The following is a 24417-nucleotide window of genomic DNA, read 5'->3' on the forward strand; positions in this document are numbered from 1 at the left end:
GGCCGGGGAGGCCGCGCAGCGCCCCGCGGACTGTGGGCAGGTGTTCGAGCTCCGACGCGCCCCCTTGGGGACCTTACGTTAATCATACCAACAGCTGGCATTTATTAAGCGCTAGGTCAGGAAATGTCCTTTCATTTATTCACTGATCCAGGGTTCAAAGGCATTCCAGGAGGGGGGGTACCATTGTTCCTCCAGGTACAGGTAAGGAAACAGAAAATGGTCAAGCATCTGAAAGTAATTTTTTTAGAGCTATTAGTTTGCACAGAGCCTTTTTTTTTTTTAAATGGATTTTATTTATTTATTTATTCATGAGAAACAGAGACACAGGCATAGGGGGAAGCAGGCTCCCCATGGGGAACGGGGATGCGGGACTCGATCCCGTGACCCTGGGGTCACGCCCTGAGCCGAAGGCAGATGCTCCACCACGGAGCCACCCAGGTGCCCCTGCACAGAGCTTTTGGTGTATTATTTTACTTGTTTCGCCTTACTTCATTTGCTCAATAGCTATGACCTCGTTTTTACAGATGGAGAACCCAAGCTCCAAAAGATTACATAATCAGCCAGAGACAGAGCTGGAAGGACAGGGTCAAGTCCCTCGATGACCTGCTCCAAAGCCCATCATTCTACATAGCAGGCTGAGAACGGAAGGTTTGTGACAAGTTCTGCGAGTGATTATGAATTACGATAAAGACGGTGGTGATGAGGGCAATGACTGATGCTTGCTGGGTTCAGAACAGTATCTCTATTTTGATGTGTTGAGGGTATGGTGAAAATCGGGTTCCTTTCCCAGCTTTCTCTTCTCACCGGCTGTGGTTCAAATAACAGAGTACAGAATTGCTAATTAATAGGAATATGACTCTCCAATTCTCAACCCCTTGGTGGGGGGGAAAAGGGGAAGGGGGTGGAGAGAGAGACTTCCTACCTAGTGTTGTATCTAAGGATTGAGACAACGCCCTCTATACTCTTGATTCTTCTGGGCAGAAATGAAAATTGAACGTTTTTCAGCTCTGTTTGCTCTGTGTACCTTGTCCTTCACATTGAAATTGTTTGTTTTTGCTTTTAAGATTTTATTTATTCATCAGAAACAGAGAGAGAGAGAGAGAGAGAGAGGGGAGCAGAGACACAGGCAGAGGGAGAAGCAGGCTCCATGCAGGGAGCCTAGGGCGGGACTCGATCCCAGGACTCCAGGATAACACCCTGAGATGAAGGCAGACCCTCAACCACTGAGCCACCCAGGTGTCCCCACATTGAAGTTGTTTGCTTCTCCCACTGCTGTAAGGAAAGACACATCCTTAAACTTGTTAGGTCATGAGGCAGCATTTGCAGAGAGAGCACAATTTTTTCTTAGACTCTGAAACGCAGATCAGGAAAAATGGCATCGTTTCTTAAGCTCTTATTCATACATTGTTCAGAAAGTGTCCATTATTTGGGAATAACTTTCAGAAAAGGTAAAATCGTGATTCTTTTACAAATATGCAATGAATACATGTCAAAGATTGTGTTGGACCCATGGGTTAATGAGGGGATCAGTAAGATAATAGTAAGAACCAGTTTCAAGTAGCACAAAGGAGATAATTCAAGAGCCATAATTAAAACTCTTCAGGATAAATTGCAGGGCAGCTTTTTATTACCATATGTCATATAGTTGTTTAGAGGAAATTACCTGAATGAAAAGTCAGAAGTCTAGATTCCAGATCTGGCTCTCAAACCTACTACCTGTAAGGCCTCCAATAAGTTCATTTTATATGTTATAAACTTAGCCTCTTCATTTTTAAATGGGTGCCTTAATCATGACTGCCTTTATGTGCCATGCAGGGCTGTTATCATGTTTAGATGAAATACTAAGTCACATTAAGAAATTGATTTTAATGATCAAATGAAACAATACATTAGTATTAGACACTTGAAAGATTTGTAAATGGTAGCATTTATATTTTGTAGAAGATTTTATGTGCCCAAATCATTGAGAATTCTGCATGCATAATCATCCTAAAATTCATTCATTTAATGCAACAAATACTTATAGAGCAATTACTCAAAGGTTCCAGCGTATGCTATGCCTTGGCAATTTGGAGATGAATAAAACATGTCCTTTCCTCTGGGAGGTGACAATAAAGTGAGGGAGACAAGTGAAGTCAATGTAGTATGGTGAGTGATGATACTTGAGGACTGAACAGAATGATATGGAACCATAGAGAAGGTAGCAATCGATTCTGATTCCAGTAAGATTCAGGCTTAGAGTAAATGTCCCAGGGTGTGCCTGTGCATGCTAATATGAATGCTTTACAATAGTATAACATTGTAAGTATATAAGGTCTTTTTTTTTTTTTTTTTAGTATATAAGGTCTTAAAATCACTTCATGCTATTTTACTTCTGGGGCTAAAGTGAAGAAAGAATAAATACTCAGTTGTTAATTCTGGCAGGGAACAAAGCTTCATATCAGTTTTCCTCCCACATTCTCTCCTTATCTATCTCCCTCCACCTCATCCACTTTCCTTTTCCTTTAGATTTCCCCACATTGCTTTGTCCTTCTTAGGCATTCCAGCCTCAGAATCTGCACTGGCATTTCCTTGGCTGTGTTTCAATGTTACATAAAATATTATCATCCCCTGCAAGGAATTGCAGTTCAATTCAGCATACTGGGAAGGGGATAAAAGCATAGTCATAACCATCACTCACATGAATTGCCCTCCCATGAATCTAAGGCTGGCACAAAATGCATGAATTAGTTCCTTAGATCTAAAAAAAAATTATTTATTTATTTGTTTGTTTGTTTGTTTGTTTATTTATTTATTTATTATTTATTTATTTGATTTATTTTTTGAGAGGGAGAGAAAGTATGAGCAAGCATGAGCGGGGGGAGGGGCAGAGAGAAAATCAGATTCCCAGATGAGCAGGGAGCTTGACAGAAGCATGGCTCCATCCCAGGATCCTGAGATCATGACCTGAGCCAAAGGCAGCTGTTTAACCGACTCAGCCACCCATATGCCCCTAAAAAAATTATTTTAGTTCACTTCTTTCTTTTTTTTTTAAATTATTCATGAGATACACAGAGAGAGGGGGAGAGACATAGGCAGAGGGAGAAACAGGCTCTTTGCAGGGAGCCCAATGTAGGACTCCATCCTGGAACTCTGGGATTACACCCTGAGCCTAAAGCAGACACTCAACTGCTGAGCCACTGCGGCATCCCTAGTTCACTTTTTCAATTGGATTCTGAAATACAATCAGAAACTGGAAAAGATAAAAAATACTTTTTGTTGAATTTTCTCAAATTGACCACACTTAGTAATCCAGATCAAGAAATAAAATGTTACCAGTACCCCAGAACCTCTGCAGTGCCCTCTTCCCATTACTATCCCTTCTTATTGTCTCTACAGTGAACTAGTACCTATTCACATGCTCTCTTACAACATCTCTTTGGCATCATCTTTGTATTTGTTTTTACATTAACCTTTTTTTTTTAAAGATTTATTTATTTATTCATTCAGAGAGAGCGAAGAGAGAGGCAGAGACACAGGCAGAGGGAGAAGCAGGCTCCATTCAGGGAGCCCGATATGGGACTCCATCCTGGGTCTCCAAGATCACACCCCAGGCTGCAGGCGGCCCTAAACCGTTGCGCCACCAGGGCTGCCCTTACATTAACCTTCTCTGTACCCCAACCCCATAGTATCTAACTAGAAACTTAAAGGTATTTTTTAAAATGAAATTTAGGTTTTAGGTACTTTTGACTATTGTAACAGATCTGTCTTAGAAATCTTCCGAGCGGGATCCCTGGGTGGCTCAGCGGTTTAGCGCTGCCTTTGGCCCAGGGCGTGATCCTGGAGACCCGGGATCCAGTCTCACATCAGGCTCCCTGTGTGGAGCCTGCTTCTCCCTCTGCCTGTGTCTCTGCCTCTCTCTCTCTCTCTCTCTCTCTCTCTCTCTGTCTCTCATGAATAAATAAATAAAATCTTAAAAAAAATCTTCCTAGCAAATAATATAAAAAAATAAAATATTTTAAAATTTAACAAAAGATTTGTAAGACCCCTACCCTAAAAACTAAAAAACATTGATGAGAGATATAAAGGAAGATTGAAATAAACGGCGACATATACCATGGATAGAGCAATATATCATGGATTGTAAGATTCAATATTATTAAGATATTACTTGTGCTTTTTTATAGAGAATGACAAGTTTATTTAAAAATCTATATGAGGGCAGCCCGGGTGGCTCAGAGGTTTAGCACTGCCTTCAGCCCAGGGCCTGATCCTGGAGACCCGGGATCAAGTCCCACGTTGGGCTCCCTGCATGGAGCCTGCTTCTCCCTCTGCCTATGCCTCTGCCTGCCTCTCTCAATCTCTCTCTCTGTCTCTCATTAATAAATAAATAAAATCTTAAAAAAAAATAAAAATCTATATGAAAATACAAAGGACTGAGAATAACTGAAACAAATTTGGAAAAGAAGAATAAAGCTAGAATATACATACTACCTGATTTCAAGAACCACTGTAAAGCTATAGCAATTAAGACAGTGTGATATTAGTATAATCATAAGTAAACAGATCAATGGAACAAAATAGAAAATCTAGAAATAGGTCTACATAGATTATATGAAATACATATATTATAAATTGATTTTTTTAATAAAGATACCAATGTAATTCAATGAGAGAAAAGAAAGTCTTTTCAACAACTGGTACTAGAACAATTTGATAAACTTACGGGAAAAAAAATGAATCCTGACCCTCACCTCGTATCATATACACAAAAATAATTCAAGATGGATTATAGACCTAGCATAAAAGCTAAAACATTAAACTTCTAGAAGAGAGCATATGAAGATATCTTCAAGACTTTGGGATAGGCAGACAGTTCTTAGAGGAAACAGATGACATGAACCATAAAAGAAAAAAGATGATAAATTGTACTTCATCAAAGTTAAAAACTTTCATTCATCAAAAGGCACCATTAATAAAATTGAAAAGTAAGCCACAGACTGGAAAAAAAATATTTGCAATACATATATCTGACAGCGAATTTGTACCATAAATATATAGAAATTTCCAATAAACCAGTAATTAAAAGATGAATAACCTGGGACATCAGGGTTGGGCATCTACCTTTGGCTCAGGTCTTGATCCCAGGGTCCTGGGATCAAGTCCTGCATCAGGCTTCCCTTGGGGAGCCTGCTTCTCCCTCTGCCTATGTCTCAGCCTCTCTCTGTGTCTCTCTCTGTGTCTTCTCATTAAAACAAAACAAAACAAAACAAAAAAACAGCAAAAAAACTTTATTTTTAAAGATTTTAAAATAAAATCTTTTTAAAAAAAGATGAATAGGGGATCCCTGGGTGGCGCAGCAGTTTAGCGCCTGCCTTTGGCCCAGGGCGCGATCCTGGAGACCCGGGATCAAGTCCCACGTCGGGCTCCCGGTGCATGGAGCCTGCTTCTCCCTCTGCCTGTGTCTCTGCCTCTCTCTCTCTCTCTCTCTCTCTCTCTCTCTCTGTGACTATCATAAATAAATAAAAATTTTAAAATAAATAAATAAGTAAATAAGTAAATAAATAAATAAATAGATGAGTAACCCAATATTTTACATGGGCAAAACTCTTGAGTTGATACTTCACAAAGAAGATATACAAATGACCAATAAGCACATGAAAAAGCATTCAGTATTATTAGTCATCAAGGAAATGCAAATTAATACCACAACGAGATGCCATTTCAAACCCACTAGAATAACAAAATCAAAAACACTGATGACCAAATTTTGACTAGTATGTGGAGCAACCTTAACATTTGTACATTGTTAATGGAGTATAAAATCATAAAACTACTTCAGAGAACTGTTATGCAATTTCTTACAATTTTAAATGTACATTTACTCTATTATCCAACAATTCCATTCCTAAGTATTTGCCCAAGAGGGATGAAAGCATATGTCCAGGAAAAGACCTTTACAATAATGTTCATAGCAGTTTTATTCACAATAACATAAACTGGAGCCCAAATATACATTTAGTTGAACAGGTAAATTATGGTGTATCCATAGAATGGAATATACTAGGTAATAAAAAAAATAGGAATAAGAAAGATCTGAATGAAGGAAGTATAGATAATAGAGTTATTAGGCCTGGACTCCAAAATAACTATGAATAATATGTCCAAAACATTAGATGACAGATGAAAAATTTAATCAGAGAAGTAGAAACTGTAAAAAAAGAAAAAAAGAAGAAAAAAGAAAATAAGAAAGCAAATATACCATAGGAAAAATTAAAAATAATATTACACTGTAAAAAATAGAAATCAGAGTAGTGTATGCCTCTAGGGGATTGGGATGGACTTAGTTAAGGGAGTTTGAAGGGACTTTCTGGGCTAATGGAAATATTTACATCTTGATTGAGGGATTACTCTGATGTATGTTTGTCAAAGCCATTAAATCTTACATTTGAGATTTGTGCAATTCACCATATGTATTAAATTTTAAAAATTAATAAAAAGCAGTGTTTTAGCAGAAGTTCAAAAGATGTCCAAGACTAGCACGTGACCTAAATCAAGTATGTGTAACTCTCCTAGGGGACTCTCCTTATAGAGAATCTTAAAATTAGTGTATTTTTACTCTGTACTATATTCATATGGTTTAAGAAACAAAAAGCACTAAAAATAACCCCAGGAAAACAAAAAAGAGAAAGAAACAGTAAAAGTTCTCATTCTCCATCCTGTTTCCCATCCTTTCAGTTTTCCTACCCTGCAGACAACTACTCCTCTCAGTTTCTTAAGAATTCTTCAAGAAACTCTGTAAAAACATATGCCTGAGATGTTCACTTATAGTGATGGAGTTCGAGAAAATGTGACTTTCAACATTAAATATCTTGTTGACAGTTGTGTAGTATTAGAATTGTTATTAGAAATTACAGCATTAGTCACGTGAAATGTTAACATTAGAACTAAAGGTTTTGTTTGACCAGGTCTTTGCCCAAATTGAGATTGTCATGACTTTTCAAAGCACAATTTTTGGAGGATTTTCACGTGCTGTTAGGTCTTCTTAGGTCAGGTTAGAAATGCTCTTTTTGGCTAGAACTCTTGCTATTCCCAACTGCTGAAGCCATCGTTTCTCTTTAAAGGCACTGCAAGAAAACAAAAATAATTTGTAAGGAAGTCTGATCTTGTCCCTATTTATCGCTGAAATGATAGAAATCTCTAGGTTGATTTTGTAGCTGCTGCTAGTTTATCTTAAGCACACAAGATAGATTGTAAAATAGAAAAGAGGACTGTTTCTCAAACTAGTTCCCTGTGAAGCAGTGGCAATGATATTTTACCAAGGCAACACCAGAAATTTAGCACCCACACCTAGAAACAGAACACCGCTTGATGTTATATAGGATTTTCTAGATTGAAACTTTTTCTGATTGTTCCCCCAGGCACCTTATACATAATATATTCCCTGATGTGCCTCCCTTCTCCTCCTTTTCCCCACCACAAAAACACTTCTTTTTCATTGATAAGGTATTAAATAACATTTTACCAAAATGCAATGAAACTTAATGTTTCATGGTAGCTACTCTCTGGCTATACACTAAGATTTGTACACTTGAATTTGATTACTCCTACTTTGTAGGGTATAACTATAATTTACCTTAGAGGGGTCCTCTGAGATTCTATCCTTGTCTTCCTCTCTGCACCCTCACCCTCAGAGCCTTTTTTTTTTCACTGATTGTTTCAACTCACATATCCATGACTCCTAAATCCTGACCAACACTTCCAATTTCTATGTCTTTTATCTTCTTCCTAAACCTGTCCCCCATCCACATCCTTGCTCTAACACAACGACTTTGCTATCTCCTCACCATCTCTACATCTGGAAACAAACCTCAATTCCTCCGGCTGTCTCTACTTCTGCATCTAGTTAGTGATCTCATTTTGCAGATTATTCCTCAGAAGTATCTGTCATATTTGGCTTTTCTCCTCTTCCCTACCTACTTCTGCTCTAGTCCAGGTCTTTATCATTCCTTGTTTCTCTGATTACAACCTCCTAAATCTACTGTAGGCCCTCCACAGCTTCAATAAGACTTCTTCCCAGTGATTCTTCCACATATCTCCACCAGATCTGTCTTCCTTTTTTTTTTAAGATTTTATTTATTTATTCATGAGAGACACAGAGAGAGGGAGAAAGAGAGAGAGAGAGAGAGAGAGAGAGAGAGAGAGACATAGGCAGAGTTCGAGAAGCAGGCTCCCTGTGAAAAGACTGATGCGGGACTCGATCCCAGGACTCCTGGGATCATGACCTGAGCCAAACGAAGGCAGATGCTCAACCACTGAGCCACCCAGGCGTCCCCAGATTTGTCTTAAAAAATAAACACAAACTTATCATATGATTTGCCTGATAGAAAAGAAAAAAACAACCCACAAACCTCTGTGGTCTACCTACCTACTTACTTCCTAATAAGCAAACTCTCCACTTGGGTATACAAGACGCTTGTCAGGGTAGGTGCAAATTACTTTGCCAGTCCCATCTTCAGCCAGTTTCTCCCTGTCCCCTAAAATGCCATTTCCAGATCCACTTACTTCTTTGAAAACTAAAATTTTCTCGAACCCCTTCACAAAGTAGTGCCCTTGACCATGTTGCCACCTCTACCTGGCTCCTTTTCCTTACCACCACCCCTTTTGTCTGGCAAAGTCCTTTCAATTTAAAGGGCTTTCACTAAACCTATCAGAAGCAATCTTGCATAAAAGTACCTTAGTGTTTCAAATATTTGAACTCTGTCCAAGTTTGCCTAATTCATCATTAATGTTCTAGATTAACTCTCTGCTTTTACCTTTGCACGTTGGCAATCTGCCTAGCACTTCACTGTTGACATAATAAGCACTTCAGAATGTTTTAAAACTGTATCTTTTTTTTTTAAAGATTTATTTATTTATTTATTCATGACAGACAGAGAGAGAGGCAGAGACACAGGCAGAGAGAGAAGAAGGCTCCAGGCAGAGAGCCCGATGTGGGACTCGATCCTGGGTCTCCAGGATCACACCCCGGGCTGAAGGCGGCACTGAAACCACTGGGCCACCGGGGCTGCCCTAAAACTGTATCTTTTGATTTCTAATGTGCATCCATTGATAAAACTAATCAGTTTCTTATGTTTACAGCCTGATTTTAAGATGGCTATATAATTTTTTTCAACCATTTTCTAGCCTTTTTATAGAATTTTAGAATATCTCTTTTTTATATACAGTCTAGTCAGAGATATCTCACAAATTACACAGACTGAAGTTGGTGAGCAGTTTCTTTTTTTTTTTTTTTTTTTTTTTTTTGAGCAGTTTCTTCATCTCCTGTCAACCTCATTGTGCTCCGGAATTTTGCCAGTTTTGTAGCCCAAATAACTGACCACTAGGTGGCAACAGCTTAGCTGAAATAAAGTAGAGCTGAACCGAAGAAGACCTCTACAAAAAGGCAACTTAAACAATGGGCCTTGTTTTGTTCTTTCCTTTTCATTATATTGAGTAAGGGGAAAAGCCACTCGTGAATCTACATTTCTACTGTAATATTAGCACCCAATAATACCTCATAAGTAATGGATGGGACCTGAGATCTGATCAGAGTCGTGTTTTCAGGGAAATCCAATGACTAATATGTAAAATTTTATCTTATTATAAAATGAATATGTCTGAAAAGTCTACTTCTGATACACTTGTTATTGTTTTTAAATGTGACAATGAGGGATGCCTGGGTGGCTCAGCGGTTGAGCGTCTGCCTTCAGTCCAGGATGTGATTTTAGAGTCCCGGGATTGAGTCCCACATCGGGCTCCTTGCATGGAGCCTGCTTCTCCCTTTGCCTGTGTCTCTGACTCTCCGTCTCTGGGTCTCTCATGAATAAATAAAATCTTTAAATAAAATAAAATAAATGTGGCAATGGATTACTTTTTAAGCTGACCTTAAATATTAATGTCAACTCTATCAGTGTCCAGTATGTCTGTCTTACCCAGTAAATCAACTGAAGTCTTTATGGTTCAGTTTGTCAATTCAGTTGTTCCTTTCTCACCTTCCACTTTCGTTACCATCCAGTCTTTCATGACACTTTCGATGGTTCTCTCCCACATTTCAAGTATTCCCCCTTCTCCCTTTAATTATATTTAACATTTTCTTATTAGTTCTTTTTTTTTTTTTTAAGGACAAGCAAAGGACCTTGTTATTTCATACAGCTCTTTGTACTGTGTCTCTTGTCTTTCTGAAAGCTTGAGGAGTCAAGTGCTACACTGATTGAATTAGCCAGTAAAATGAGTTCATTTGGTCCTAGACACAAGGCTAAGATGAGGTCCTTGAAGCTGGATACTGATGCGTTGGAACCACCTGTATTACACTGTATGGCATGGTGGTGCTTCATGAACCATTCCCTGCCCTAGACCTGCCCTATTAAAGATTTGCCCTTGTGCGTTTAAAGAGAAAACGTTACCTGGCCACGGCTAAGCAGTAGATGGCGATCTCCTTGGAGTCTTAACCACTGTGCTCTGAGAAATAGGCAAAGGAGGATTTGAGTAAAAAGGCAGCACTGGGTGTTGTATAGTAAAAAGATGGGTGTGAATAGCCCACTCTTGAAACTGGGGGGAGGGGGGCTTGGGGGAGATCTGTATTTTTTATGAGCTTTTCTTTTTCCTTAGCTGTTGCGGTAATTTTTTTCTGATTTTGTTGTTGTCTTTGTAATTCAGAGAATGTATTTGCATCTACCAGTGGAGGCAATTTCAAGGTTTGTTGCCTTGTATCCTGCTGTAAAATTGCCAAAGGATTGACTGGTTTCCTGCTTGCAGTTTCTTCACGTTGAGGCGGTAGCTTGCACACAGGGCTTTGCGAGTCCTTGTACCTAGCCTTATGCCAGCTTTTGGAGGTCATTTTTGGTGTGGTGAAACCATCCACCATCATGATGTCTCCAACTTTTGCCCCAAAGACCCTTGCTCCACAAAGCTGGCTTTTATTAAGGTTGTGACTCTGAGCTCTGAGGACCCATTGTTTTATTTTAATATAAATCCTCATGGGGACTGAAATTTTTGGAAAAGAAACTGTGAACCACATTTTACTCACTGTGGACCACATTTTACTCAATAAATATAATACACAATCTTTATGCTTGTGTTTAAGGCGATGGTCAGGGGAATTTGTCCCGTTGCATTTTTACATTCCAGGCACAGCACGCTGCAGTTGACAAAAGGCCTTCAGAATCAACAGTTGGCCCGCTTCTGCAGCTGCATGAATGGGGCATTTAGACATCTGCATGAAGGGCTTCATGGCACCATGCTCAGTAGGGGTGAACACCGACAGCTTCTTCGGGCCGCACGCCCTGTTTGAGGGCCCATTCGGTGAGCTCAGTGTACCCGTAAAAGGCCGCGATGTACAGGGCTACCTTTTTCTGATACCTGAATGAATGAAACAAGTAGGAGTGGGTGTTTAGTAAATCAGCAGACTGGTAAATGTAGTTACATCAAATACCCACAAAACATACTAGTTAAAATGTTTATTTCTTCCTAACTTTTACATAAGATGTTTTTCAGAAAAGGCAGATAGTAATACATAGGTTAAACTCCACAGGTCCTGGGGTCCCTGGGTGGCTCAGTTGGTTAAGCATCTGCCTTCAGCTCAGGTCATGATCTCAGGGTCCTGTAGTGGGCTCCCTGCTCAGCGGGGAGTGAGCATCTCCCTTTGCCCCTCCCCTCCGCTCTTGTTCTCTCTCTCTCTCACATAAATAAATAAAATCTTCAAAAAATAAACTACACAGGTCCTGCTTATCCCCATTATCCCACTGTGCACAGGTATATGTCCAAAGTGGTTTTCTTTCTTATGAAACTCAGGGTCTCAGGAAAAATATCAAGCTATCTCTCTCTCCCAATAGGGAGGGAGAGAGAAGTGGGAAGGGCAAGGGAGAGAGAGAGAGAGAGAGAGAGAGAATATCTTAAGCTCAGCATAGAGTCTGAATGCAGGGCTTGATCTCAAAACCTGAGATCACGATCTGAGCTGAAATCAAGAGGCAGACCCCTAACTGACTGAGCCACCCAGGCACTCTTCGAGCTTTATATTAACTGGGAAAGTACATTTTAGAAATTTGAAAGTTTTGTAGATTTATCTGTCTTGCCTTTTCTAACGACAGCCCTTTCTGGCTTCTCCAAGTCTCTCCTGCTATTCTGATCTAAACCACTAGGTCGCGCCCCAACCAGCACTACCACCCGTGCCATCCTCTCCTAACTGGAGCTCCTCTAGTTCTCCTAGGGGCTTTTTCTCACACGGTGCTGGGTGACCTTTTAATTCCCCAAACTGGAGGTTGCCTATCCTCTGTTCCAAATCTTCCAATTGCTTCCCACAATTGAAATCCGAATTCCCCACCTTGGCTCGCAAGACCTCTCACAATCTGGCCCCTGCCCCACTTTCCACAACCCCCCTACCCTGTCACTGCACTAGAGCCACACTGGCCTCCCTACAAATACTCCGTAAGGCATGAGTTGAATGACTGGTGCAGCCTGTTCAGAGAAATAAGAATTAGGGAGGCAATCCTGGACAGGGTCCCACCAGGTATTATCCGGGATTTATTTGGGCAGAGATATATTTGTAGAGATGGAGACAAGCTCATCCGTTATCAGCCTATGACTGACTCTCCTCTTTCTGATTACATGCTCACCACACCATCTTTTGATCTGTCTGTGGCTTCCTGTGTAATTTTCCTGCATAAGGAAGACGACCTGCCCAGAACACGTGGGTCTCTAGGACCCACAGGTAGATTATAACAGTGGTGATTAGATGATACCTAATTAGAGCTATTACATTAATATACACTGGCATTTTGGTTTGCACATCATTTTTTTTTCAAAATCATTTTTTTTCAAAATCCATTAATATACACTGGCATTTTGGTTTGCACATCATTTTTTTTTCAAAATCCATTTTTTTTTTCAAAATGCATTTTTAATGCAAATCAGCATCTCTGAATGTGATCAGTTTTCTTGATTTGGGGAGAAGAGCCCCTGGTGGTAGATACTAACTGGCCTTTGCCTTCATGCTTAGCACTGACATTATGGGAGCTAGAGGCACTCTAGACTAACTGATTCTCTTTCCTAAATGTGTCTTTTCATCGTTTGTTTTCTTAGCCTCACCCCTGCTGTCCTAAGCCTAGTTCAGGCCACTCTTACCTCTTGAGTGTCACCCTGTCTGTCCCCTGCCTGCCTCTATTCCTCACACCACAACCAGGGCGAGCGTTCTAAAGTGCAGATCTCACCCTGGCTTTTCTCTACCTTCAATATCTTGCCAACACTTAAAAGTGAATGTCCAAATTCCTTTACATTCCTGTGGGTGTCTGTAAGAGCTGGCCTCTTCTGATTTTTCTAGCCTCTGGCCACTAGCTCCTTCTCACTCTATGGGCTACCGTGTGAAACTTATTTCAGTTCCTTGAATTTATTCTCTTGCCCCCTGTGGCTTTGTACATGCAATTCCATCTGCCTTGGAATCTCTCTCTCTTTTCTTCTGCCAACTGTTTACCTAAGTACCAACCCTAGAGATCTCATCAATTGGCTTTCTCAGGATGCTTCACCTGGTCCTCTTAAGTCTAGTTAGTTGTCCATACTGTACATTCCCATGTCATCTTGCACTCTGTCTGTGTCATAACACTCTCACACTGAATGGTGACAGCAACAAGCCCTAGCATTTATGACCTGCTTACCATGTGATGTGCCAGCCCTTCTTCTAAATTCCTTTGATTATTAGGTCATGCAATCTCTAAAACAGATCTATGAGATAGATCGACTATTATTCTCTTTTTTTTTTTTTATTGCAGAGGAAACTGAGGTATAGGATGATTATGTAACTTGCTCGGGTTTATGCAACTAAGCACTTAGGGAGTGGGGCTTTGAACTTAGGCAGGAAGGCACTAGAGTTTGTGCCCCTAAACGTTTTGCAATTCTGCCTCTGTAGGAATCGGTTACTTATTTTCTGTTTCCCCTGCTGGACTGGAAAGATGCTGAAGCCTAGGGACCATATCTTGTTTATTGCTATATTCCTAGGATCTTGCATAGTACATGCTCAATAGATACTTGCTGATTGAATGGCAGGATAAAAGGAGCTTTTTGGCTTGTTCATGTGTGTTCTTTGAGCTGTTAGATCTTTTCTCCCTCTTTTCCCCCTTCTTCCCTGTATGCCTCTGTCCATTCTGTTTGTGTGTATGTGTGTGTGTGTGTTTGAACATGATGAGAAATACAGATAGTGTGGGCAGGGCGACTGCAGGCTGAGAACTGATCACCAGAGCCGATAAGGCCAGGAGCTGAATGAGCACGTGGGCCCATCTGGGCCACGTGCATGTGTACATGTTGGGGACAAGGTCCACAGCAGGCCTGCGGGCATGCTCCCGTTGTTCACCCTCCTTAGATTTGTTTTAAAGGTTAAGGTCAAATAGAATGACTAGGCATCTGAGCACTGGAGTTAAATTGTTGGGATTCCATATCCAATTGCGACCTGACTAGCTGTGTGACATTGGGCTGATTTCTTAATGTCAGTTTCCTCATCTATAAAACATGATAAAAGAGTATCTACCTTGCAGAATTGTCATAAGTATGAAATTAACTTATTAACTATGTAACACAGTGGCCTGTTAAAAATTACTCAATAAATATGCACGATTAAAAGTAAAAATGCAGCACAGCTACCTTTTTGGACTCAGAGCATGAAAAAAGGGAATTATCATTATCCCCAAATAGAAATTACTTTAAAATATTGAATATTGTACAAAATTGCAAAAGCTGGTTTTCTAATATGTTACTTCTTAGAGCCCTTAGAGCTCTTGGTGGGTGTGTGGGCTTCTGTAAAGTACGATTAAATCACCAGGAGGGAGCATTGTCCAAAAATACCACTGAATTAAAAGCTAAAAAGTAATGCAGTATACACGTTTGGGATGCTGTATAAATTAAGTGACCTTGTGCTTCTCTGAGCCTATTGTCCACTGCCCCAGCCACACATGTCTGGCAAAAGTATGTATAAAGGCTTGCTAAAAGAAGTTTGAAAAATTGCTTGGGGTCTTGGAAAGAGGCAGCCAATGATTTTAACCAATCAGTTGACAATTGGTGCTTTTTAGAATAATTGAGTAGGAGAGTGGCAAGGTACTTATTCTGATAGGCTTTATAAGTGCTGTGAAAAGTCTGATTTCCAAACCAAACTCAAGTCACTCATTTAAATAGGTAGTGTTTCCTGAGGGAAGTCTACCTGAATTGCAATCCTTCACCAAAGGCTAATCAGCTCTGGTGACATCCCTGCTATCTTATCTAGCAAATATCTCAAAAATAATGCCTGGTTGAGACATGCTAAGTGGAACTGGCATGGTGCAGCAACCCAGCTATAGAGTAAATTGCAGATTCAAGGTCCTATGAAAGTTTAGTAACAATTACTCAATTTAGCATTTTCTTTATCTCCGTACTTGAATACTGGTCCTTCATTTGATAAATAGCGTTGGACTTTAAGTTTTTGTCCCAGAAGACAACCCATCAGAAATTCCTTCCATCCATCCCAGACGTCCAAACGAAGTGTCGTGCCTGTGGATCAAGAGAGGCAGTTAATGGTTCCAGTCCCTCACTGTGATGTGGAAATCCATAAAACTTCTAAGGATTGCTTTTTCTAAGCAGAGGCATAAGCTAGATGTGAATTGAAAAGTAACCTTGGAATAAGTACACGGGGATGCTATTTTCAGGCCTGCATTGACTTGAAAAGCCATTTGGCTTCTGTGCACTTCCATTTTCTCATCTGCTCGGTGATTGCAGATAATGCTGAAATATTTTTTGCAGTTATCCTAAAACAGTCTTGTGGACATTGATTCCATGCTGATAGATACATCACCTTGTAAACTAAAACCCTTGTGTTGGAAGACGGAACTAAAGAAACTGTGACACGATTAATAGGCTTTTTGGGCCTTTAGCTCACAAGCAGACTGTGGGTGGAATTGAATTATCCTTTCATTTTACCCTTTGCCAAATAGCCATTCTCCTGACTCTGGGAAACAAACTAGGGGTGGTAGAAAGGGAGGTGGGCGGGGGGTGGGGGTGACTGGATGACGGGCACTGAGGGGGGCACTTGATGGGATGAGCACTGGGTGTTATTCTATATGTTGGCAAATTGAACACCAAAAAAAATATAAATGTATAACAAGAAAAATAGCCATTCTAAGTAATGACATGAAAGTAGTATGTTTATTGCCGCTGGAGAATTTATCACTTGCTCCTCAAAAGTCTACCCTCTCCTGGCCTGCCCTCTGTGGCACCACATTCCCTTTGTCCTTCAGGGTGGTGTTTTTCAGGAATCTTATTTCCTCAGGCTTCTCTTCTTTCTTTACACATTCCCTTGGGTGTGTAAAGAACTTACCTGTTCCAGCCACTCTGACCTTTCACCTGTTCTTCAGATACACCAAGTCCACTCCCATCTCAAAACCTGAAGACATCATTTCTTTTACTTCCAAGGGTCTTCATCCAGATTTTCACAAGAGAGTGTCCTTCTTATTCAGTTTTCAATTCAAGCATCATGTCCTCAAAGAGGATCCTCTCTGCCACTCTGCCTCCCCCCACTCCACTATTCTTTATGCTTTGAGCTTACATTAACTGCATCATAGCTCCTATCATCAGTACTTGAAATCATTCTTCTTATTTGGAAATTTTTTTGTTTCATTTCACCATTAAGGAGAAAGCTCCTTCAAGATTTGCTGCACACTTGGTAAGTCCTCATTAAATACTTATTGGCTGACTAACAGGCAATCTCAGTGACCCTGTTGGCTTCACTGACCACACATGTGACGTTCATTCCCAAGTCCAAACCTCCACACCAGGCCTCTGTTCCAGCTCCAGATTCCCCCTGCTGGGAACATCACCATCTAAGGAATTGCACTATAACCCCATTGTTCTGAAAGACAATTCATCATCTTTCATCTGTGTCTGTAGCACCACTATTTCCTTGTTACCTCAGCTAGACAGTTAGGAGCTATACCTCATTCTTCCCCTTCTCATGCTTTTCATCTGCACAATAGGTAAGACCTGTAAAGTTTATCTTGTGAAGGTTTGAAGACCATTTCCTTGCCTCCATCTTACCAGCTCCACCCTGTTTCAGGCCTACGTGATTTTTCACCTAAATCTACTTCTGGAAGCTCCCACCAGCCTCCCCATCTCTTTATTCAGGTCTCTGCTCAAATGTATCTCCTCCTCTGGCTAACCATCTAAAATTGCCTCCCCTCCACATTATCACGTGACTCTCTATTCCTGTATTCTGTTTTCTTTTTACTTGAGAGTTCTTAATTCTTTTTTAAAAAATATTGTTTATTTTAGAGAGAGAGCTGGGGAGGACCAGAGGGAGGTAGACAAGCAAACTCCATAGTGAGCACAGAGCCTGATGTGGGGCTTGATCCTAAGACCCTGAGATCATGACCTGAGCCAAAATCAAAAGTTGGATGATTGAGCCACCCAGAAGCCCCTAGAGTTCTTATTTCTTCTTAAAATTCACTATTTTCCTGTTTACTTAATGATGCTTACATTTCCTACTGAACTGCAAGCTTCAAGAGGGGAGGAAATTTTGCTATTCTTGCTCACAGCATTATGCCAGCTTTCCTCAATGGTGCCTGGCTCATGGTGGATAATCAGTAAATATTTGTTAAATGAAATTTTACCCTATTCCTCAAATCCATTTTGGCCATGTACTGCCCTCCTAACCCTTAGCAGCCCTGCAGGCTGTCCTGCACTTCTGTGTCCCCACCAGGCTGTTTCTGGCCCTGGGGCTTCTTCTTTTGCTGTTCTTTTGGTGTCTGAATTCTTGTGACTTTTTCCCCACTCCCTCCTACCAGTAGTTTATGATGCAATCTAGGCATCACTTCCTCCAGGAAGGGTGTCTTAAGCCCATCACTTCACGGCTCAAGAAGTTAAGCCCTTCTTAACTATGTCATTGTCTCTGCAACTAGATAAAAAGATCACTCAACTGGCTACCATAATGTATGTGAAACACTTTATCATTGAAAATACATTTCTGCTTTGGAATTGCCAGTTTGTAAAAACTAAGAGAACTCTCTGAGCCCAAGCATCATGTCTCATCTAGTCTGTGGGTTTTGTTCTAGTTATGCTTTTGGTTTTCAAGGAGGCCCTCGAGAAAATGGGGCTTATTATACTTATTATACTGAGACAATGGCCAGATCTACTGTACTTTAGGAACAAAGGCACCTCTCAAGATGGGCCACTCCCCATCTCTCCCATGGGCTCCAGGATCTTTCTCTCTCAAGCCCTCTATATCTCCTGGTGTCTTCTCCCTTTCTCTGTTGACAGGCTGCCCTGCTGCTTCCTTACAGTTTCTGTCCTACGCAACTGAGATATGCCTGCAGCATTGCTTTGCCACAACCCAGCCTTACTTCATGGCACCATGCATTTTCTGCCCATACTGGTACCCAGTTTTGTCCCTCTATGTGTTTCCCAAAATGAATTCACAGGACTAATACTAATTAATAATGGTATATTGAATATGAATAGCTAATATTCATCGAATGCTTACTATATGCTCTACATTATTCTAAGTACTTTACATGAATGAGCTAATTTAAAATCTATAACAATCCTAAGTGTGGTGTGTATTATTTTTCTTCATTGTTGAGGAAATCGAGGCACTATGAGATTAAGTAACTTGCCTGGGTTTTACGTACCCAGTATGTAGCGGAATCAAGAGTTGTACCTAAGCAATCTGGCTCCTGAGCTTGCATTCCTGTCCTCTATGTTATCTTTGTCTCCAAAGAAGAATTTTTAAAAAAATTTTATTTATTTATTCATGAGAAACACACACAGAGAGAGGGAGAGACCTAGGCAGAGGAAGAAGCAGGCTTCCCACAGGGAGCCTGATATGGGACTCAATCTTGGAACTCCCAGACCACGGCCTTTGGCTCAACTGCTGAGTCACCCAGGCATCCCTCCAAGCAAGAATTTAATTGGATGATGTGATTGGACAATCTGTATAGATTGACCGGCTGCCTTTGAATCAATATGATGGTGTTGGCAGTCAGAGCTGGGGGTATATGCATGACTTGGCTTATCCGTACATATCCTCAGGTTCAGACATGTAGTAGGTTCCTAATAAATACTTGCAGATATTTATCATCCTTGACACCATAGATTTAGCTTCTGTAGTCTAAAGCTTCTTACTGTACTTTATTTTCTTATTTAAAGGTTTGATTCCTATGGGTAGTACTGGAAACAAGGGACTTATTTTTTATTTTTAAAAAATTTTTTAAAGATTTTATTTATTTATTCATGAGAGACAGAGAGAAGCAGGCAGAGACATAGGCAGAGGGAGAAGCAGGCTCCATGTAGGGAGCCTGATGTGGGACTTGATCCCGGGACCCTGGGATCACACCCCAAGCCGAAGGCAGATGCCCAACCGCTGAGCCACCTAGGCATCGCAACAAGGGACTTTAAACACTGCTCAAATTGCATTTACTTCTTCTCCTGACTTAAGTGATTTGCTGTGTTTGTAGTTTACTTTAAAAATTACCCACAGATGAGCATTGAGAAGCTTGGTTAGCATTGTACCCCAGCCTCCTTAGTCCTCCACAGCTGAGGCCACACAGACTCCATTTTGAAGAACCAGCCAAGTTCTAGGCCCAGAGAATAATCTTCATTCTGGTAAGAGAGAATATGTTAAGATTCCAGGCCAGCAGCTCAGGTAGGAAGTTGTTGCTCCTGTTTATCCTGCTTGGATATTGTCCCAGTTCTAGTAACTTGCCCCATTCCTCCTGCCCAAGCCTTCACCTTGTGCTCCAGAACATGAGTGCCTGTATCCTACTCTACCTTTTGGGTTTTAGAACTGAGGTCCGTCTGTTCTCTGTTCTATCTCATCCTACTCTGAACCCCAGTCTCTGGGGTTAGATTTCTGTTCCATGTTGTCAGAATCTCTGATGTCAACAACCAGATTGTCTAGTTTTTCACCTCTTATGTCATTCATTTATCTATTTATTTGCTACCTTGATGTTATGCTATGATTCACTCACCAGGTCCCTGCTGGATCTCCCTGAGGTCAACCTCTGCCTTCCTGCATCTAGTTGAAGACTGCTCTGCTTGCCTATCCCAGGGCTCCCACGAGCGGGACTTACTTGAGACTAACTTCCCTCTTTCCTGCCTCATCTGCCCTTTCCTAAGTGGTTGTCTAGCCTCAGGATCTCAGCTCTTTCTAGCCCAACCTGTCCACCATGGGTAAACCCTAATTCTGAAAACTACAGAGAGGCCTATATGATTTAAATCTTCATCAGCAGTAGGGGACGTCCATCAAGCCCTGTATTCTGCTTTAATTCCCTATCTGGGAGCAATCGTAACAGATGTTATAACTATCAATTTCAGTTCCTTGCAAAAAAGCAGTCCTAATTTCTCAAAGAACAAAGATAACAATGGCTGATTTTTCTCTTAATGCTCAACTTTTGAATATCCAGAGAACTTCTAAGCAAGTTAACCAACACCATTTATTGAATAATCCTTCCATCCCAATTGGTTTGTAATGCCTCTTTTGACATGTGTTAAATTTCTTTGTAAGCTTGGGAATTCTGCTGGAAAATAGAAAGTTACTTGAAAAAATGTTATGTTGCTCCAGAAGATACAACTAACTTCTATAACTGAAATGAAAGTAAAACTAATGAGACTTAAGCTTTAGGGCCTCTTTCTACATGAGTTTTTGAATTCTCTACTCTTAATTTTGTATTCTTTAAAAGAAGACCCTCAAGATTGTATATATTTACAAGACCTGGATCTGCTCACTCTCTACTTACAAACCCACCATTGTGCCAAGCCATGCAGGAAAGCAAGTATGAGCAGCAGCACCCATTGTAGGGAATTGTCTCCAACCTCTCCCCATATGATCCCTGTATCCCCAGTTTCTGGATTCCTCATCCATACTTTGAGATCAATATCTGCCTATCTGATTTGAGATTTTTTTCTTCTTGAATATGGAAATAATTTCTCTGATGTGGGTTGCCCCTAATGGGAAACAAAACAAAACATTGATCAGAACTTAAAGAGCACCAATAAAAATAGAGATCAATAAAAGCATTCTGGGTTGGCAGTATAAATTGTTGGAAAGAACGCAATCCTGAGTGTGTGATTACCATTTCTTGACAGTATGACCTTGAACAGGTCAGTTAACTTCTTTGAGCCTCCGTTTTCTCATTTGTAAAAGGAATTAAAATAGCATGGTGGATCTCCAAGGCTGAGAGAGGGGCTTTGGAGCCAGCTGAGATTTCGGGGTCTGAACTGACAGGACTCGGCTCCTGGAACAGTTTCTCAGATGTGATTGCTCAGTCTGGCCATGAATACATGCCATGAGACATTTACCATTGGCATATGCCAATGGCAGCATTCTGTAAAGGAAAGGCATTCATTCATTCATTCGTCAGGCACACCTCATTCCAGAGGGGACTCATACCAGTGTATAAGCATATAGAAAACAGAGTAACTAACAGACAAGCATGTAGATAAGCAAGAGGAAAGCAAAAGTCAGGATAGATATTGAAGAACCAGAAATGGGGCAGCCCGGGTGGCTCAGTGGTTCAGTGCCGCCTTCAGCCCAGGGCGAGATCCTGGAGTCCTGGGATCAAGTCCCGCACTGGGCTTCCCGCATGGAGCCTGCTTCTCCCTCTGCCTGTGTCTCTGCCTCTCTGTGTATCTCTCATGAATAAATAAATAAAATCTTGAATAAAAATTTAAAAAAAGGAACTAGAAATGAAGCTAAAATAACATTTGTCCCATGTATGTTGATACAAGAAAAGGTGTGTGTGTGTGTGTGTATGTGTGTTGGACCTATATGATGTGTCACCAGGCCTCAAGTCATAAAATCACATCTATTAGGGAATGTTTAGTCTTGATAAGTTCTTTTTTTATTTTTTTAAGATTTTATTTTATTTATTTGACAGAACGAGCACAGCAGAGGGAGCTGCAGTGGGAGAGGGAGAAGCAGACTCCCTACGGACCGGGGAGTCTGACGTGGGCTCGATCCCGGGACTCCGGGATCATGACCTGTGCCGAAAGCAGATGCTTAACCATTGAGCCACCCGGGCACCCCACTTTAATAAATTCTTGATAAGTTAATCACTAAATTTTCTGCCACCAAAAAAATCCCTTTATCCTCTTATTACTTATCTTCTTAATCCCTGCAATCTTTCTGTCTCCATCCACTTTATTAAAACTGCTTTATCTGGGTACACCAATGACCTTTAAGCCAAATCAAAAGGTTTTTTCTCAGATCGTCTTTGGCCTCTTACCAGCATCCTAAATACAGTCTCTCCTTTGTCACCTGTGACAATGTAAAGCCCCACTTTTCCTCCCACCTCTGACAGCTCTGCATGTCTCATTTTCTGACTCCCGTTCTATTTGCCCTAGTATCAGCATGTTCTGACTACGGGCCCTCCACCCTTGACATGTTCCTCTCTGTATATACTCTCTAAGGAAAATATCTCTCATAGGGCTCAGTCCCTGACTCCGTGGCGGGATGCCTACAGCAATATCTGCTAACCGAACCCATCACTCAGCCCTGCTCCATGTTTGTTGCAGAGGAGAATCAGAAGACCTCAGTTGTCCTTACAGCTTTGCCACCAATTAGCAGAGTAATTTTCAGGGGGAAAAACCATATTCTCTGCATTTCTTTATGTCTAAAGTTTAGGACCCAAAGCATGAGCTCCTTTTCCCAATTTCACTACCGCCGTGCTAGTGTCAGACCCTTGATGCTACCCTTTTCTTAAATGTGATTCAGCTTGACATCCTGTCTCAATTTTCTGGGTTTCTCAGATTTGTGTCTCTCTTCCATTGCTAGTGGAATTATTTAATACTGGGATTCTCAAAAGTGCCTGTTGGCAGGCATATCACCTTGCTTCTCTCTTCACTCCTTTCTGTATTTTCATGCTGCTTGCGACCAGATTAAACTTCTGATAAAACGCTTCTGTACCAGAATGTACCTGGCTCTGGTTGCAAGCATATTAAGCCTGTGCTTCGTTGCCTCACCCCTTCTTAGTCTGACCCCAGCTGTGTTTCTGACTGGTCTCAGCAAAGCTCCTCTACTTTTCAGAAGTCTTCTGATATTTGTCTTCCCTGGATTCAGCCCATGTTCATGAACCTGTGGCTTGTGTTTTTCTCCTGACTTAGAAGCCTGGAATGTTTTCCCATTAAGATGACCCATATTTCCCACATCTCTGTGTGCTTACGCCCAACATTCTCCAGAATGCCTTCCTTAAGCCCTTCAGCCTTCACTGAACTGACTTACTGGATTGTAACTAAATATACGTGCACTTTATTATAAACACTCAGAGTGCAGAGGCAGGTCTGTGTATTTTTCTATGAGCTAATATGTCCAGTGACTAATTGAGCTTCAAAAGTCCTTGATTTTTAATATGAACTTGACTGCTTCTCAGAGACCATCTGATTTTCCACACCTTTGGAAAGGGGTCAAAGTTCAACTCCTGCTAGCATCAGGGAAGACTCATTGACTGGAAGTAGGAGAACCTGGAAGACAGGCTGATCAAGGACTTCTTTACCCTCTAGTTAAAAAAACATGAGCTGGGATCCCTGGGTGGCGCAGCAGTTTGGCGCCTGCCTTTGGCCCAGGTCGTGATCCTGGAGACCCAGGATCGAATCCCATGTCGGGCTCCTGGTGCATGGAGCCTGCTTCTCCCTCTGCCTGTGTCTCTGCCCCTCTCTCTCTGTGACTATCATAAATAAATAAAAATTAAAACAACAAAAAAAAAAAAACATGAGCTGCCTGCTTGAGGAATGCTAGGGATGCTTAGGCAAAGACATAAAGCTAACCAAGGACTTTTCCTCTCTTTTCTTTGAGGCTCTTCTTTCCTTGCCTCTCCTGCATTCTCATGGTGACCAAAACAGTCTACACTGGTCATGCTGAGCCCTTAACATGACATTTGAAAACCCTCATTCCTAGAGGGTCATTTTAGGAGGCCTGTGGGTTGTCCTTCACACATCCTGAGTAAATCATTTAACCATCTGGAACCATTTTGCTTTCTTTAAATCTGTAAAAATTTGGGGTTGGGCCAAGCCATTTCTAAATTCTCTTCTAGCTCTAGCTCTAAACTGTCACATCATGATCTGAGCAGCATAGGCCTAACGAGCAGTCACCCTAATTTTTCATGTATCCTTTTGTGTTTCATTAAATAACTAGAAATTGCTTGGGGACAAATGCTTCCTGTGTGTCCTTACTTAAGCTTCCACCTTCTGAGCAGGGCTGATCCCCAGCAAGCATGCAAAGTAGCATGTGCTTTCTGTGAAGTACTTGGAACAAATCCTAGAACATCACTTCCTTTGATCAAAAACAGGGAGGATAAATGATATCAAATTAAAAATAACATGAAAGAATAGGCAAATATAATAGGAGAGGTAACAATAAATGTGAATTTAGCCATTGTAAGAAGCAAAACTGCTTAATTC

The 24417-nt window shown here is 40.9% G+C and overlaps 2 protein-coding genes across 3 annotated transcripts in view; one reads left to right on the forward strand and one right to left on the reverse strand.

Moving 5' to 3' along the window:
• Positions 1 to 15: 15 nt before the first annotated feature.
• RNF13 (ring finger protein 13) overlaps positions 16 to 24417 on the forward strand; it is a 194069-nt gene continuing 169667 nt past the window's right edge. Inside the window, exons 1-2 of one of the 2 annotated variants that reach the window (XM_055321216.1) lie at positions 16 to 115; positions 525 to 648. The gene's annotated coding sequence lies outside the window, so the exon portion shown is untranslated. Of the gene's footprint in view, positions 202 to 524; positions 649 to 24417 lie in introns of both variants that reach the window. The other variant, XM_055321215.1, reaches the window with a different exon arrangement.
• Positions 6966 to 24417, reverse strand: part of ANKUB1 (ankyrin repeat and ubiquitin domain containing 1) — a 28697-nt gene continuing 11245 nt past the window's right edge. Inside the window, 6 exon segments of the mRNA XM_055321213.1 lie at positions 6966 to 7106; positions 10425 to 11106; positions 11109 to 11172; positions 11174 to 11231; positions 11233 to 11379; positions 15411 to 15525. Coding sequence (XP_055177188.1) covers positions 7025 to 7106; positions 10425 to 11106; positions 11109 to 11172; positions 11174 to 11231; positions 11233 to 11379; positions 15411 to 15525 — 1148 coding nt within the window. The 3' untranslated portion in view covers positions 6966 to 7024.

This window comes from Nyctereutes procyonoides, unplaced genomic scaffold (assembly GCF_905146905.1).
Source record: "Nyctereutes procyonoides isolate TBG_1078 unplaced genomic scaffold, NYPRO_anot_genome, whole genome shotgun sequence".
Taxonomy (NCBI): Eukaryota; Metazoa; Chordata; class Mammalia; order Carnivora; family Canidae; genus Nyctereutes; species Nyctereutes procyonoides.